The sequence below is a fragment of the Bos indicus x Bos taurus genome, chromosome 28 (assembly GCF_003369695.1).
Source record: "Bos indicus x Bos taurus breed Angus x Brahman F1 hybrid chromosome 28, Bos_hybrid_MaternalHap_v2.0, whole genome shotgun sequence".
Taxonomy (NCBI): Eukaryota; Metazoa; Chordata; class Mammalia; order Artiodactyla; family Bovidae; genus Bos; species Bos indicus x Bos taurus.
The window spans coordinates 4,034,401-4,051,288 of record NC_040103.1 but is presented as its reverse complement, the minus strand read 5'-3'; the positions used below and the strand labels follow the sequence as shown (position 1 = coordinate 4,051,288).

At 41.4% G+C, this 16,888-nt stretch overlaps 1 protein-coding gene across 2 annotated transcripts in view; it reads right to left on the bottom strand.

Annotated features, from left to right (window-relative positions):
* The window catches only part of GNPAT (glyceronephosphate O-acyltransferase), a 40,651-nt gene that overhangs the window by 15,682 nt on the left and 8,081 nt on the right, over positions 1 to 16,888 (bottom strand). Inside the window, exons 2-4 of one of the 2 annotated variants that reach the window (XM_027531126.1) lie at positions 13,058 to 13,240; positions 5,210 to 5,386; positions 2,916 to 3,045 (exon numbers count right to left, since the gene is read on the bottom strand). In XM_027531126.1, coding sequence (XP_027386927.1) covers positions 2,916 to 3,045; positions 5,210 to 5,386; positions 13,058 to 13,240 — 490 coding nt within the window. The remainder of the gene's footprint in view (positions 1 to 2,915; positions 3,046 to 5,209; positions 5,387 to 13,057; positions 13,241 to 16,888) is intronic. The other variant, XM_027531127.1, reaches the window with a different exon arrangement.

The window sequence follows — 16,888 nt, the reverse complement described above, 5'->3', positions numbered from 1 at the left end:
AAAGAGTTCACTATCAGTTTTTAAAAAGTTCTTTTCATTTTATCCTAATTTTCAAATAACTTTTTCACATGTCTATATAGATGGAAATGCTTTTAAAGTGCTTAGGTTCCTGGCAGTTTTAATTTTACTGTTAGTGCTCAGTTGTGTCTGACTCTTTGTGACCTCATGGACTGTAGCTCACCAGGCTCCTCTGTCTACGGAATTTTCCAGGCAAGAATACTGGAGTGGGTTGCCATTTCCTCTTCCAGGGGATCATCCCGGCCCAGGGATCAAACTCAATCTTTAGTCCCCTACTTTGGCAGGCAGATTATTGACCACTGTGCCACCTGGGTTTATTAACAAAGGTGTTGATTAAATCCAGGTGGCTCAGATGGTAAAGAATCTGCCTGCAATGCAGGAGACCCAGGTTTGATCCCTGGGTTGGGAAGATCCCCTGGAGAAGGAAATGGCAAATCACCCCTCCAGTATTTGTCTGGAGAACCCTAGAGACAGAGAAGCCTGGTGGGCTACAGTCCATGGGGTCACAAAGGGTCAGACATGACTGAGCACGCGCATACATGGTTGAATCCCAGCTTTCCTGGCTACCTATAAGGGAGATAAAAAACAATTTCTTCACCTTGGTAATCCTACTTCTTGGAATCAATTCTACAGAAATAAAAGCACTAATATGAAAATAAACTGAAGAGTTGTTTGTTACAGCAAAACTACTACATTATGATACATACACACTGCTGAATCTTATGTAGCAATAAAAATCTTAGACATGAAGTTAGAATCTTACCAGAGAAGTCACACCACATACAAAGATTAAACCAAAACACATCAAGGACCTAAATACAAAACCTAAGTCTATAGAACTTTTAGAAGAAAATATAGGGAGAAAGCTTTATAACATTGGATTTGACAATGATTTCTTGGATATGAGACCAAAAGCACGGAAAATAAAAGAAACAACAGACAAACTGGACTACAGTTGTCCTTGTGTTGGGAGAAGTCCGTGGGGGACTGGTTCTGGGACTCTTTGTGGGTACCAAAACACTTGGATGTTCAAATCCCTTATATAAAAGGGCAGAGTATTTGCATACAACCTAGCACACCTTAGTACACTTTAAATCAGCTCCAGATTACTTATAATTCTTAATACAACTGCTTGTAAATAGTTGCAAGTATACTGTAAATGCTATGCAAATAGTTCCCTGTGGATGGCAAGTTCAATTATTGCTTTTTGGAACTTTCTGGAGTTTTTATTCCAAATATTTTTGATCTATGGCTGGTTAAATCCATGGATACAGAACTTGTGGATACAGACCACTGACTGTAAATCAAAATGAAAAACTTCCATTCATCAAAGGATACAATCAACAGAGTGAAAAGGGATAAAATATTTACAATCACATATCTGATACAGAATATATAAAAAATTCCTACAACTCATCAACAAAGAAAAGAAACAATCCAAAAGACTTAAAATACTCCTCTGAAGAGGATATAGAACTGGCCAACAAGCATATGAAAAGATGCTTAACATAACTAATCACCAGGGAAATACAAATACTCATGACGAGATATCACTTCAAACCCATTATGAAGACTATTATTAACAACAAAAGAAAAAAATCTAAAAAACCAGAAAATAATCAGTGTTGGTTGGATGTGGAGAAAGTGAACCTGCATGCACTGCTGGGGTGCAGCCACTACAGAAAACAAAATGGCAGTTCCTCAAAAAATTAAAAATAAAATTACCATCTAACCCAGCAATTCTACTTCTGGGTACATATCTGGAAGAACTGAAAGCAGAGCCTCAGACAGGTATTTATCCATCTACACTCACTGCAGCACCATTCACAACAGCCACAAAGTCATCCCAAGTCTCCAGGGATAGATGAATGAGTAAACCAAATCTGGTCTATACAAACAGTGAAGGGCGGGGAAGCCTGGCATGCCGCAGGCCCTGGGGCTGCGAAGAGGCGGACATGACTTAGCAACCGCATAACAATACACTGGGTATTATTTAGCCTTAAAAAAAAAAGAAAATTCTGACGGATACTACAATACGGATGAACCTCGAGAACACTATGCTGTGTGAAACAGGCTGGCAAGAGAAGGACAAATCCTGTGTAATTCCACTTGCAGAAGGTAGTGCATAGTCAAATTTGTAGAGATAGGAAGCATTAACAGAATAGTGGCTGCCAGGGGATGCAGGGAGAATAGAATGAGAGGTTAAGTGTTAAATGAAGACAGAATTTCATTTTTGCAAGATGAGAAGACTTCAGTGGATAGACTGTAGTACCACAGTGTGAACTTTATGTCACTGAAGTGTGCACTGAAAAATGATGAAGATGGCAAATTTTATGCTTTATGCATTTTAACACAATTGAAAAATAGTAAAAAGAGTTTAGACCTATTTTTTTTTTTAGATTTAAAATATTTATTTTACGGCTGTACTGCACAGCATGTGGGATCTTAGTTCCCTGACCAGGGACTGAACCCGCATCCCTGCATTAGAAATGTGAAGTCTTAATCAACAGATCGCCATGGAAGTCCCTTCAGATTTTTAAAAATTTTTTTACTTTTTAAAAAAAGTTTAGATCTATTTATTGACCTATAGAGATGGTCACCGATGCACCATCGGGGGGGAAAAAAAAAAAAACCACCAGTGGGGTAGTATACTCTCCTTTTTCAACCTAAACCAAAAGCCCTACGTGCACATACGCTTGCTTATGTCTGCCCAGGCCAGTAGAGCACAACACGGAGGACTCAGTCCAACCATTACACCTGGAACCAGAAGGAAGGAGGGACAGGCTATTATATTTTCATCATTTTCTTCAACTTCCTTGGAATTGTTAAAATTGTTCCAGTGAACACTTTAATTTTTATAAGAACAAAAAAAAAGAAAGTAGAAGACCGAAGCATACCCATTCCTGCTGCTATGACCGGCACAGGTAAGTCATAGTTGTACAAAAGGAAAGACAACATCAGAAAGTCGATGTAGCTCCGATGACTGGGCAGCAGGACAACTGGATGCTCCTGGATGGCTCGCTGGAGCTTTAAGACAAAGGTTACACTTGGAACACTTTCAGCTTTCACGCTTATTAAAACTGTACCTTATATCAGAAAGTGGAAGAATGTGCTACTGGGGGAACACTAACAATGTTTTTCTGCCTCTCTGACCACATACACAAAACTTATTTCTGAGTTCTAGCTAAATAATCTCACATAATGCAAGAATATTAAAAATTTAAAATTTACAGATCATAATAATAGTAATGGTGATGATCACTAACATACATTAGTTGAGCAGCAATTAAGCATTTTACATGCATTGTTTGATATTACACACATAAATTTGTAAATAAGGCCTAAGCCTTATTCAGCTTCCTTGGTTGTGACATAGTCATGCCACTAATGTTCACGGGGAACTGGGAACAAATCTGAAGTCAGATTGAGTTAAGAAGTCAACAGTTAGTTGTTGTACTAGACTGACTGGTGGTTTGTAGGAAGAGAGAGCAAGAAATTCTCTCTCAGAGATTTAAAAAAAAAAATTACACATTGTTAGGACCAAGAAAAGGAATGGTACTTTTCTATTTATACACTGGACTCAGGGGAGAGTGGATGCCCGGTAGTAGGGCACCCCACTCCAGTACTCTTGCCTGGAAAATCCCATGGATGGAGGAGCCTGGTAGGCTGCAGTCCATGGGGTCGCCAAGAGTCAGACACGACTGAGCGACTTCACTTTCACTTTTCACTTTCACGCACTGGAGGAGGAAATGGCAACCCACTTCTTGCCTGGAGAATCCCAGGGACGGCGGAGCCTGATGGGCTGCCATCTATGGGGTCGCACAGAGTCAGACACGACTGAAGTGACTTAGCAGCAGCAGCAGCAGGGACAAATGCAAATGAACTTCCCAATACATTTCTCAGGCTAGCAACCTCAAAAATACCCAGTGTGTCAACATACAGTCTGTTCTTCTGAAATCTAAGTACACAATCAACTGAGGTAAGGTAGTTTGTTATCAGTTAGGATCTAGCCAGCAACATCCCCTGCCCCAGCACTGTACCAAACACCCTCCAGCAGAGATCCAAATAGTAAGTCAGCAATTTAGAAATTAGTCACAGGAGGAAAAAGAAGAAATACTTGGAAGCAAAGTAGATGACTGAATAAAAACACAGCATTAAAAGGCATGAGCAGGAAGTCCAATGAAGGTAAGAGCTTTCAAGTAAATTAAAAAATGTATTAAAAAATAAATAGATAAAATAATCTTCATAGAGAAAGCTCTTGTTCCCAGAAAAAAAGTATTAAATGACAGGAGTGATGCAATTAGAAAAACCAGCATTTGGCAATCATAAGAGTAATAACTGGATTCAAGCAAAAATCATCAGTGGGTATAAAGACTAACAGAGGAAAGTATGATGAAAAACAGGAACCTGAAGCACTCCCCAAGACGTGTATTCATTACAAGGGGACAGAGAGTAACTGAGTGGAGAAACATGGCAGAGCGAGGTGACCAACTGATGAGCGTGAACATTACCAGGAACAAGCACACAGAGGCCACGTGCTCGCAGGCTGACACACGGAGGACGCGGCCTTAGCCTGCGTGAGAAAGCAGCTCCAATCCAGATCAAGGGGCAGCGGGAAACACCTGGTCTGTTTCTTCAAAAGTAGTTTCATGAAACACAAACAAAGACTAAGGAATTGGTCTAGATTAAAATTCCAAAGAGATATGGAAGCTGACTGTGACATATGACATAGGGCTTTCCTTGCCTGTATGTGACAGAGCTGGGACAGCTGGTGAAACATGAAAAAGATCTGTATTACCAGCGTTGTGTCCATGTTAATTTGCTTATTTTGATAATTATACCACAAGAGAATGTCTTTGTTTACAGGAAAAACACGCCAGAAAGGTGTGTGAGTAACAAGAAAATGTTGTAGAATCTCGGAGAAACATACACAGAAACTCTCTTACTACTCAGTGAACATCTGACGTTAGCCTAGTCTGTCAAGTCTGTGAGTAAGTCGGTTTGTCTGAAGCCTGCAGGTCTGAAGGGAAGAGGGAGAAACACCCATCAGAGAGGCAGAGCTGCTTTCTGCTCAGGCTGGATGCCGCTTGATAACCAGGAGCTGCTCATCCAGTGCAAAGTGGGACACCTCTGAGTTGAAGAAACTGTGAGGGGTTGAAGAAGAGATTGTTTTTTAACAAGCAATACTCACTTTCTGAATCCCTTCTTCATTTACACGCACTTTTGAGAAAATCTGTTTAAATATTTTACTCAGGGCAAAGGCAAAAAACCGAATGGCTCCTAGACGCAGCTTGTGGCTCATTTCATCCAGGATCTCACAGGCTTCCTCTCGGAGGACCTCGACAGGTTGAAGGGATTCCTTGGAAAGCTAAAAGGGAAAGCAGGGATAAATTTCTGGGGAGGAAAAAAAAAAGTCCAAATTCTTTTTGCTCAAATCAGCAGGACCAGTTCCAAACGGACTAATGTTATATAACTCACAAATGGCATGTTTTCTTCCTAATTTAAATGGATATGATTTAAGCTTATATCCAAATTCTCTAAGTTGCTGCTCAAAATCTAGTGTCTGAGAGCATATACTTTGAGAGTTACTTTCAGTAGATTATTGTATCTCTTCATCTAATTGCTTAGTGCTATTACAAGGTAACAACATACAAGGTGAAAATATAAGATTCTATTGAAATAACCACTCACTGTATCAGATATGCAGGACACTGGTACAAAAATCTCTGAACTATCAAAGGATAACTAGTGAAATTCATGACCTCACAATGGAATGCTCTTCATTCATATGGCATGCCACATCTTTCTGTACAGAGAACAAAATGCTGGCTGTGTGCTGGGACTGTCAAGTGCCTGGAGACGAACAAGTCACAGCTTCTATCCTCAAAGAAGCCTAATCTGTTCCTTTAACTTCTCCCTAAAAAAGCACTTTGAAAAAGACTGAAATCTATGTAATAAATTATATTTGTTCTTACTAAAAGAGAATGCTCTTAAAGACAAGGATGGGATGTTAGAGCCCCAATCTCCCCAGTTACATGCAATGAAGGAGTTTCACTTTTTGAAAAAACTGAGGTGAATTTAACACACAAATTGCCATATCAAAGGAAATAAGTCAGTGGCATTTAGTACTTTCACAAGTGTATAATTATCCTCTACTTCGGAGAAGGCAATGGCATCCCACTCCAGTACTTTTGCCTGGAAAATCCCATGGATGGAGGAGCCTGGTAGGCTGCAGTCCATGGGGTCGCTGGGAGTCGGACATGACTGAGCGACTTCGCTTTCACTTTTCACTTTCATGCACTGGAGAGGGAAATGGCAACCCACTCCAGTGTTCTTGCCTGGAGAATCCCAGGGACGGGGGAGCCTGGTGGCTGCCGTCTATGGGGTCACACAGAGTCGGACACGACTGAAGTGACTTAGCATAGCATAGCATAGCTCCATATCTCAGCTTTTCTCTAACATTTTAAGATTTTTTTTAAATGTGTACCATTTTTAAAGTCTTCATCAATTTGTTACAATATTACTTTTGTTTTATGTTCTGGTTTTTGGCTGTGAGGCATATGGGATCTTAAGTCCTCAACCAGGGATCGTAGCCCCTGCACTGGATGGCAAAGTCTTAAGCACTGGATCACCAGCAAGTCCCTGTGTCTGAGTTTTTGAGGAGCCAGTTCAACAGGCCCAAGACTGTGGGACCAAGATAAATTGCTTCCTCTTAACTGGCACTCCCTTGTTTTACTCAGAGCTTATCCTTACACTATATCCTTATACTCAGAAAAGTGATGAAGCAAGAAAGGTTTAGTGATATGATCAGAACACAACCAACACTGAATATAAACAGGCCGGAGACTGAATGAACAGGAGGTGGGAAAGTGAAGACAGTGGCCACAGAGTGAATAACTGAAAAGTCTGAATGAGGAGAATAGAGAGGACAACAGTTACAGTAAAAATGTTTCCAAACTTGGAAAAGCCTTAGCCCTGTTTCTTGTCTTTATATCATCATTGCATTTAAAAAACTATGATAAAATATAATACCATGAAATTTACCATTTTAACTATTTTTAAGTGTAAAGTTTGGTGGCATTGGACCTGTTGTCAGATTAAGGGAAGAATCAACAGAGAAAGAAAGGCTGAAGATAGAGACAGGGAGAGGCTTCTGCTAGAAGTCTCAGAAGAGATTAACGTGTGCTCATCTTGGCCCGGAACACAGAGGCCTTGTCACCGAGCCCAGACTAAAGCACACATGGAGAGGGTGCAGATAGAGACACACCTCAAGATAAGGAACAGGAATTTGAGGAAAATAATTTCTAATCTTTTTCATTATTCCAAAGTAAAAATATGATTGTTTGCTAATGGCAAGAAGGGTAGAGTCTAATAAGAGCTTAAGGTTTGGCAGATTTAGGGGACGGGAAGGGACTGATGTAAGAAGGGATCTCAAGTCTGGAGATCACTGATGTGCACGACTCTGCCCATCCACCCAGGAGCAGCCCGGTACCTGGTGACATGAGAGAGCTACACTGACACAGATCCTGGGCAGTCTGGAAGGCAGACTGGGGTACATGAGAATTAAAGTTACTGGTGACATAATTAAGCACGTAATCCTAGGAAAGGCTAATGAGGACGAGAGGACAGAAAGGCAGAATTAGAAAAAGGGAAAAAGGAGGACTCAAGGATTTGGTGGGAATGGATTTCAGGAAATGAGCCTAGGAAAGGGACTACACTTGGAAAACTATCAAGATAGTTCAGACCAGAGACAGAAGAGCCCCAAAGGTGATAATGGGTGCTGAAGAGAAGGGTAAGGGCAGTGTGACGCTCAGTTTTAGGCAAAAGAATGGGTAGTAGGGCCATCCTCTGAATAGAGGATGCAGACCGGGGACACTGCAGGGGTTAAAAAGGTAGATATACTGATTTTGAGGTATTTGTGAGACACAGAACTTAGATATCCAGCAGGGAATAGGGCTGTCGGAGATAAAATTCTGAATGCCAATAATATAGCCAAGGGTAGAGATATCGTTTGGATATCATCAGACTATAGATGAAAACTGAAATGATGAGAATGGATAAAATCGATCAGGGAGACTATAGACAGGAAGAGAAAGAGGTTGTTAAGATTCAATTCTGAGAAACATTGGCAGATGTAAAAACACATAAAATAGATTAACAAGGAAGATGTAAGAAGAGAACCATTTGTATGATGTCACAGGCGTCCAGGTAAGACAGCCTGAAGAAGAGTGTCCAACGACAGGGACACAGCAATAACTGACCAAGTGGGGACTAAGTGGGTCCCTGGGATCGGGTTACTTGGAGACTCACAGTAACTTTTACTGGATGAATTTCAGCAAATGAACTTCTGAAACTGGGATGTGAGGAGGGCATCTGGTCCCATCACTTCATGGCAAATAGATGGGGAAACAATGGAAACAGTGACAGACTTTATTTTGGGGGGCTCCAAAATCACTGCAGATGGTGACTGCAGCCATGAAATTAAAAGACGCTTGCTCCTTGGGAGAAAAGTTATGACCAACCTAGACAGCATATTAAAAAGCAGAGACATTACTTTCAGTGACAAAGGTCTGTTTAGTCAAAGCTATGGTTTTTCCAGTAGTCACGTATGCATATGAGAGTTGGACTATAAAGAAAGCTGAGCACCAAAGAATTGATGCTTTTGAACTGTGGTGTTGGAGAAGACTCTTGTGAGTCCCTGCAAGGAGATCCAACCTTGCAAGGACTGCAAGGAGATCCAACCAGTCAGTCCTAAAGGAAATCAATCCTGAATATTCATTGGAAGGACTGATGCTGAAGCTGAAACTCCAATACTTTGGCCACCTAAAGCAAAGAACCAACTCATTGGAAAAGACCCTGATGCTGAGAAAAATTGATGGCAGGAAGAGAAGGGGACAACAGAGGATGAGATGGTTAGATGGCATTACCAACCCGATGGACATGAGTTTGAGTAAGCTCCGGGAGTTGGTGATGGACAGGGAAGCCCGGCATGCCTCAGTCCATGAGGTCACAAAGAGTCAGACACAACTGAGCGACTGAACTGAACTGAAGAGGGCAGCCTATACTTCTAAGGAGTCAGGATAAGAAGGGAAAGAGAAATGGAGATTTAAAAGAAAGAATACAAGGCCAGGAGGGGACCTTCCTCCAGATAGGAAATGTACATGCCAGTTTGAGCCAGCAAAGAAAGCTGGGAGCAGGCAAGACAAGACACCTGGAGACAGGAAGGATGTGAATAGATGAAGAACACAAGTTAACAGGCTTGTTGTTCAGGAGGAATGACTTCTTGAAGGCACTGGAGGAAACCAGAGGAGCAGAGAATGACCTGGTCTCTTATTCTGTGCAGCTGTGCTTCTTATTTGCCCAACAGATATGCCATCCCGACAGAGCCCTCTTCCTGGAAACCTAAAAGAAGCTAGTCTTCCAACTGCTTGTGCCCAGTGTGGCCCCTCTTCAGTCTATTCTACATCTCACAAACCTGAATGGTCTCTTAAATGCAGACATAATCACTTCATGCTACCGCACTCTGTGAGATAAAGGGAGCCTGAGGTGGAGAAGTGGCAGCAGAGATGGAAAGAAAAGAGACAAGTGCTATTTTTAGGAGAGCACCTCACTGTTCGGAGAGCACATCAGCAGCTCTCAGTGACTGACAGCGTATGAGAGGAAAGAAAGAAGTGGAAGATGGCATCCAGAGTTTTGGTTTGCGCAACTAACACATGGTGGGGAGCATTCTTGGAGACAGGGTAATCTGGGGTGGGGGATGGGGTGGGAGCATATCCATGGCATGAGGGTGAGGTGGATCAAAGACTTTGATTTATACATCTTGAATACGAGGTGCTTTTGGAACTTCCAAGAGGATATCCAATAAACTACAAAAATACACATATGAAACTCCAGAGAGATCTGGGCTGAAGCAATAGATACTAATTACCTATATTATTTATAATATACTATTTTTATATAGTAATATTATAATCAAGATTGCTGGGAAAAATATCAATAACCTCAGATACACAGATGACACCACCCTTTTGGCAGAAAGAAAAGAAAAACTAAAGAGCTCTTGATGAAAGTGAAAGAGGAGAGTGAAAAAGTAGGCTTAAAACTCAACATTCAGAAAACTAAAATCATAGCATCAGGTCCCATCACTTCATGACAAATAGATGGGGAAACAATGGAAACAGTGACAGACTTTATTTTGGGGGGCTCCAAAATCACTGCAGATGGTGACTGAAGCCATGAAATTAAAAGACGCTTGCTTCTTGGAAGAAAAGCCATGACCAACTTAGACAGCATATTAAAAAGCAGAGGCATTACTTTCAGTGACAAAGGTCTGTTTAGTCAAAGCTATGGTTTTTCCAGTAGTCATGTATGGCTGGGAGAGTTGGACTATAAAGAAAGCTGAGTACCGAAGAATTGATACTTTTGAACTGTGGTGTTGGAGAAGACTCTTGATTGCCCCTTGGACTGCAAGGAGATCCAACCAGTCAGTCCTAAAGGAAATCAGTCCTGAATATTCATTGGAACGATTGATGCTGAAGCTGAAGCTCCAATACTTTGGCCACCTGGTGCGAAGAACTGACTCACTGGAAAAGACCCTGATGCTAGGAAAGATAGAAGGCAGGAGGAGAAGGGGACGACAGAGGATGATATGGCTGGATGGCATCACTGACGCAACAGACATGAGTTTGAGTAAGCTCCGGAAGTTGGTGATGGACAGGGAAGCCTGGCATGCTGCAGTCCATGGGGTCGCAAAGAGTCGGACACGACTGAGCAACTAAACTGAACTGAACTGAATATTATAATATGGAGACATTAGTATAAGGAAGGTACTTAAAATTCTGGCAATAAATAAAACTGTCCAGTGAGTGAGTAGAATAAGAAGGGGAGAAAACAAAATCTTGAGGAACAGCAGTATTTAAAGAGATAGGTTAAAAAAAAAAGAAGCCTGTAAAGACAACTGAGGAATAATAAAACAGATGCGGTGGGTAAGCGGAAGAGTATGGTGTCATGAAAAGAAAGAGAAAGCATGTGCCAAAAGTTAGCCAGGATTTGAACTAGGTTGATTTTAGTCACAAGGAAGGAAGTCATTCACAGCCTTGGGAAGAACTACTACAAGGGGTTGGAAGCCACTCCATGAAGGGTGAGAAAGTAGGGCAAGAGGCATAGAAACCAGCCAACTTCTTCAAAGGGGAGAGAAGTGGGAAAGGAAGGGAGGGGTACTAAGGAGAAAAGGAACGTGGTCAAAGGGGGTCTATTTAAGCTGGAAGAGCAGTGAGCATATTAAACGCTGATGGTAAAGAGCTGATAAAGAGGAAGAAGCTGAGACATCTGACTGGACAGGCAAGAGAGCCAAGTCCCTGAGGATGAGGAGGAGGAGGAGGAGGAGGAGGAGGAGGAGGGATCCAGAGTGAAGGAGTAGGGTAGGGACTAAACTCAAACAGAAGGGGCTCCATTTAAGAAAATGATGTATATTAGGTGCAGGTAAATTAGAAGCCTGATCACAGCCAAGTTCAAAGAGTTCTCACATAATGGCTTAAATTTTCTTTGTGAAGTAGGAAGAAAAGTCATCTGTCGCGAGTATGTGGAGATAGATTTGGAGGTTCAAGGAGAATAGGGCAATTAAAAAGTGCCATTTAGGAGAAAGGGAGGAGACGAAGAAAAGAGAAGAACGCCTGGGTTCTAACCTAGACCAATTAGGCCAGAATCCCTACGGATGGGATCAAAGTATTTTTTTTCCATTAACTCAAGAAGTATTTATTGAACGTGCACTATGTGCTAGGTACCATATAGCAATTTAAAAAAGAGAAAGAGACAAAAAAATTCTTGCCTTCACAGAGTTTACATACGTGTGGAAAACTGTGTTTAACTTCTGCAGAAGTTCTCCAGGTGATTCTCACAAACAGTCAGTATTGAGAACAACTGTCTTTATCTTCTAACAGATGAGGAAACCTGACTTCACTTACGTGAAGTGAGAGAAGATTAATAATTTCCCCAAGACAGATCACGCTAGATGAAAACAATACGATTAACAGCATAGGTCCTAAGTCTAAATCAGAGGAAAACAGACAGCAAAAAATAAAGATAATAAAGGGTTTTCCTAAGAATTCCCTGGCAGATCAGTGGTTAGGACTCTGTGGTTTCACTGCCATAGGCCCAGGTTCAATACCTTGGTCAGAGAATTAAGATTTCGCAAGCCATGTGGTGTAGCCAAAAAAAAAAAATTAAGAATTTTCCATAAACCTGACTCACCTCCACTTAAATGTCAAAGAAGCAGGATCTCTCCATGAACATCAGGGTGTAGAAGCTCACTACCACGTGAAGGGCCGCCACAGTGAAGCTCCGATTGCGCCAGCTAGGACATCGACCTGGACAGCTCAAGTGACGTGTCCAGAGCAGGAGCACAGCCTCTCTCTCCAGCCCTCTTCTCACCCCTCCTCTAAGCCCCTAACTCATGAATGGCTCCATCAGCCTTGATTCTGCCTTCCCTTCACTTCATTCACCCAAATGTGAGATGTAGGTACAGGGACTTTTCAAGGCTCCCTGAATAATTTTGATGTGCCACGAGGTTTGAAAACCGCAAGAAAGAAGTTATTTGTTCTGCTAGAACACTCTTCTTCATCCATTTCACATGGCAAGTCCCTACACATCTTTCGAGCTTCATTTAAAAAATAACTTCTCTTACTCCCTGCACAAAATTAATTGCCCTCACGCTTAATTAACGTCCTGTACACTGGCCTCCCACTGGCATGTCTTGTGTATGTATTTCACTGTAACTGACTGCACACCGGTCATCATTTCCTATGAGACTAAACACTCAGGAGGTCAAGGACTCTGCTCAACTAGCTCACTATTAGACACAATGTCTAGCAAAGAGGCTAGCATGCATTATAGGTAAAAAAATATTGGATGAATGTGCTGAATATAGTGAAATCCAAAAAGATACATTAAAAATAGCAAAATAAATTCACAGAATCAAGAAGAAAAAGAAACTTGTACACAATGAATGAATCTGGCTATGGCTGAAGATGGACTCACTTACCTGTTTAATGACATAATGAATCTCTTCAGAATTGAGAACACTACATTTAATATCACTTGGCTTACAAGGAGTAATTCCCTTATAGACAAGAGGTGTGTAGCATTTCATTGCAAACTTCAAGTCACTGACATGCCTCCTCTCCTCTAAAACATCTTCAAACTCATCCCACTTTTTGAGCTCTTTCTGTAGACAAGGCAAAGGAAAGAAAGTCATGCACATGCTGTAAAATAAGTTAAGACAGGTTAGGAACTACATTGGTAAGGTTTCATCTTTGTCAAAATTTTTATTCTGACATAGAGTAAGAACAGAATGCCCTGGAGAAGGAAATGGCAACTCACTCCAGTATTCTTGCCTGGGACATCCCATGGACAGGGGAGCCTGGCTGCAGTTCATGGAGTCGAAAGAGTTCGAAACAATTTAGTGACTAAACTGTTACCACCACCACCCTCACCACCATATGTATCTGAGAAAATTCCATACATGAAATGAGTGGGTCTAAATAAATTTTTGCCTAAAAAAGAAAAGCAAAAAAAAGAACAGGGTGTTCTGATTAGATTTTCACATAGTAAGAAAAAAAAAATGTAGCTATTATTAGGATCAATGAATTGATATTAAACTGTAATATTTTATTTTTGATTGCTATCTTTATACAGCCAGTGTCCCTATGCCAAAGTTAACAGGTACAGTCACAGTGGGGCACTAAGGTCTAAAGCAAATCTGATCTATTTCACAGGTTTCATCCATCACCCTTGTTTTGTCTGCCTCTTTTAGTTGTTTTAAAAAAATTTTTCATTTAAAATTTGGCTGTGCCAGGCTTTACTTGCAGCATGCAAACTCAGTTGTGGCATGTGGAATCTAGTTCCCTGACCAGGGATCCAACCTGTGCCCCCTGCATTGGGAGTGCAGAGTCCTAGCCACTGGACTACCGGGGAAGTCCCTTCACTTAGTCTTAAAAATTAAATCAAAGCATACATTAGAAAGTTACCATTGTGTCAAATAAATTAAGAGTACAAGGGCGCAAACTCAAGACACAAGTGCTCCCATATAAGCTCTCTGGGGCAGTTCATATTTTGTTGTACTAGTTTCTTATCTCCTTTCAACCACTGCAAATCAGCTTCTAGCCAACCCACCCCGAAACTGCTTGTTATTAGGCTTCTAAATCGTTAAATGACTTCTAAATTGTTAATTCTTAAAAGTTTGTTTTTCTGATGATAAAATAGTAGTAACAGTCAGTACAGCTAACATGCATCACTGCTTCTTAAGTGTCAGGCAGTGTTCTAAGAACTTTACCTCCAAGAAGGGGCAGTCCTCACAACAACCCTGTAAGGGAGTCAGCAGCACTACCCCGTTCCACAGCGGGGAGCCTGAGGCACAGAGAAGTGAAGTCACTTAGCCAGGGCTCCACAGCTCTCCAAGGGCAGAGACAGGACTCAAGCTCGAGCCTTATCTAGGCACAGACCTTGTTTCTAACCACTATCCTACACTACTCAGCATGTTAATTATGGAAAATTTGGAAACACAGAAACACACAAGCAAAGACAAACTGCCCACTACTCTTAACTTTTACTCAAACTACTCTCAACTTTTACTACTAGTTTCCTTATTTTTTTCATTCATAGATAAAAAAGTACATATTTTTAAATTTAAAGCACAGACCATACCAAATATGGTTTATCTTGGTTTAAACCAAATATGGTTTACCTTATCAACTGTATTCTGAGTACTTCCTTACATTATTAATAAATATTGTTTTAAAATATTTTAGGGGCTGCATAATCACCTTTATATTCCTTAATTTCTTAATATATTTTGTTCTAATTACCAAAGTGATACATGTTCATTATAAAAATTCAGAGGATACAAAAAAGCACAAAGAAAACTAAAATCGACACCCAATAAGCCAGATACTATTTCAGCGAATGCTTGTCTCTATGCCTGTGGACTTGGTCTCTTCCTCAATCACACACATATTTTTGTCACCTGATTTTTAAAAACTTAATGTTAAAAACACTCTTCCATGTCAATTTAAGTTTCTCCCATATAACTTTAAATGCCGGACATTTGCACTATTTTTCATTCCTTGCTACTATAAAAGGTGTAACAAACACTAATATTTCTTTCCAATCTAACGACTAGACCTGGCCTCTTTCCAGTCTTCCTCCTCCTAAACCTCCGCACAGTGTGACACCACTCTCAAGCATGCCCTCCTGTCCTTAGCTACAACAATTCGAAACGCTCCTACTTTGGTTTTTAATTCTCGATTCTTGTCAAGTAGAAAATTCATCTCATTTCTCTAATTCAGAGATTCTCAACCTGGGGGAAATTTTCTCCCTAAACTACAAATACGTCTTTTTCCCTCCCACTTCCTTTAATATGTGTTAACCTCTCCAGCCCTCTTCTCCTCACTCCACACAGCGTTGAGCACTCTCACCTACTCAACTGCTTTCAAATATTTGTTCCTGAATCCCCTGCACTGTCCTCTCTCTTCTTCAATTTGGCCTTTCCAAAAGTGAATTCACTTCTCCTCTGAACAATCCTACAACCTGATCATTTTCATGAAATATCAATCAATAACCTCCATGCCATCTTCACTCCTCTGTTTAGATCATTCTAGATCTCTCCTCCGTCACCCTTTACATCCAATCCATTTCATCCTGTTAACAAGGCCTTTAAGAATCAATCCTGTCTTCTCATTCATGTATAGCCCATGCTCTTTATCACAACAGCTTCCTCACTGGTCTCCCTGCCTGTGTTTTGCCCCTTTGAATCAGTCTTCCATGCCACTACATGCCTTTTTTATTTTCTATTTAGCCGTGCCAGGTCTTAGTTGCAGCATGTGGGATCCAGTTTCCTGGCCAGGGATTGCACCCAGGCCTGCCTGCGTTGGGAACACTGAGTCCCAGCCACTGGAGCAATGGGGAAGGCCCCACTCCACGCCCTTTTTAAAACACAATTCTGGCCAAATTCTGGTTTAAAATATGACTCCCCCCTCCCCCCCCCCCCCCATCTCCTTCAGAATAAGACCTCAGCCACTCCTGGTGTCATACAAGAACCTCTGAGACCTGGCTTTTCCTTCTCACCACACTCATGGTCCACTTAACAGTGAGTGATTCGATTTCCCCAACACAGTCCATTGCTGACATGCCTCTGGGCCTCTGCACGTGTCCATCGGCCTGGAATGCCCTTCTGTTCCTATCCTTGCTCAGGTATTACTCTTCTGTGAACTCTCAAGATCCCCTGATGGAATCACTCTGCCTTCCTCATTAGGACTTCTTTCTACATACAACTATTATGGTATGTATCACATGACATGTGATCATTTGCACATCTGCCTCCCTACTAAAATGCAAGTACCTTGAGGGCATCTTAGTATTTTGCATCTTTGTATTTCCAACATCTAGCTGTGTTTGGAATATATATATGTTCTGAATTACAAAGGCCCGTCTAGTCAAGGCTATGGTTTTTCCAGTGGTCATGTATGGATGTGAGAGTTGGACTGTGAAGAAAGCTGAGCGCCGAAGAATTGATGCTTTTGAACTGTGGTGTTGGAGAAGATTCTTGACAGTCCCTTGGACTGCAAGGAGATCCAACCAGTCCATTCTGAAGGAGATCAGCCCTGGGATTTCTTTGGAAGGAATGATGCTAAAGCTGAAACTTCAGTACTTTGGCCACCTCATGAGAAGAGTTGACTCATTGGAAAAGACTCTGATGCTGGGAGGGATTTGGGGCAGGAGGAGAAGGGAACGACAGAGGATGAGATGGCTGGATGGCATCACTGACTCGATGGACGTGAGTCTGAGTGAACTCCGGGAGTTAGTGATGGACAGGGAG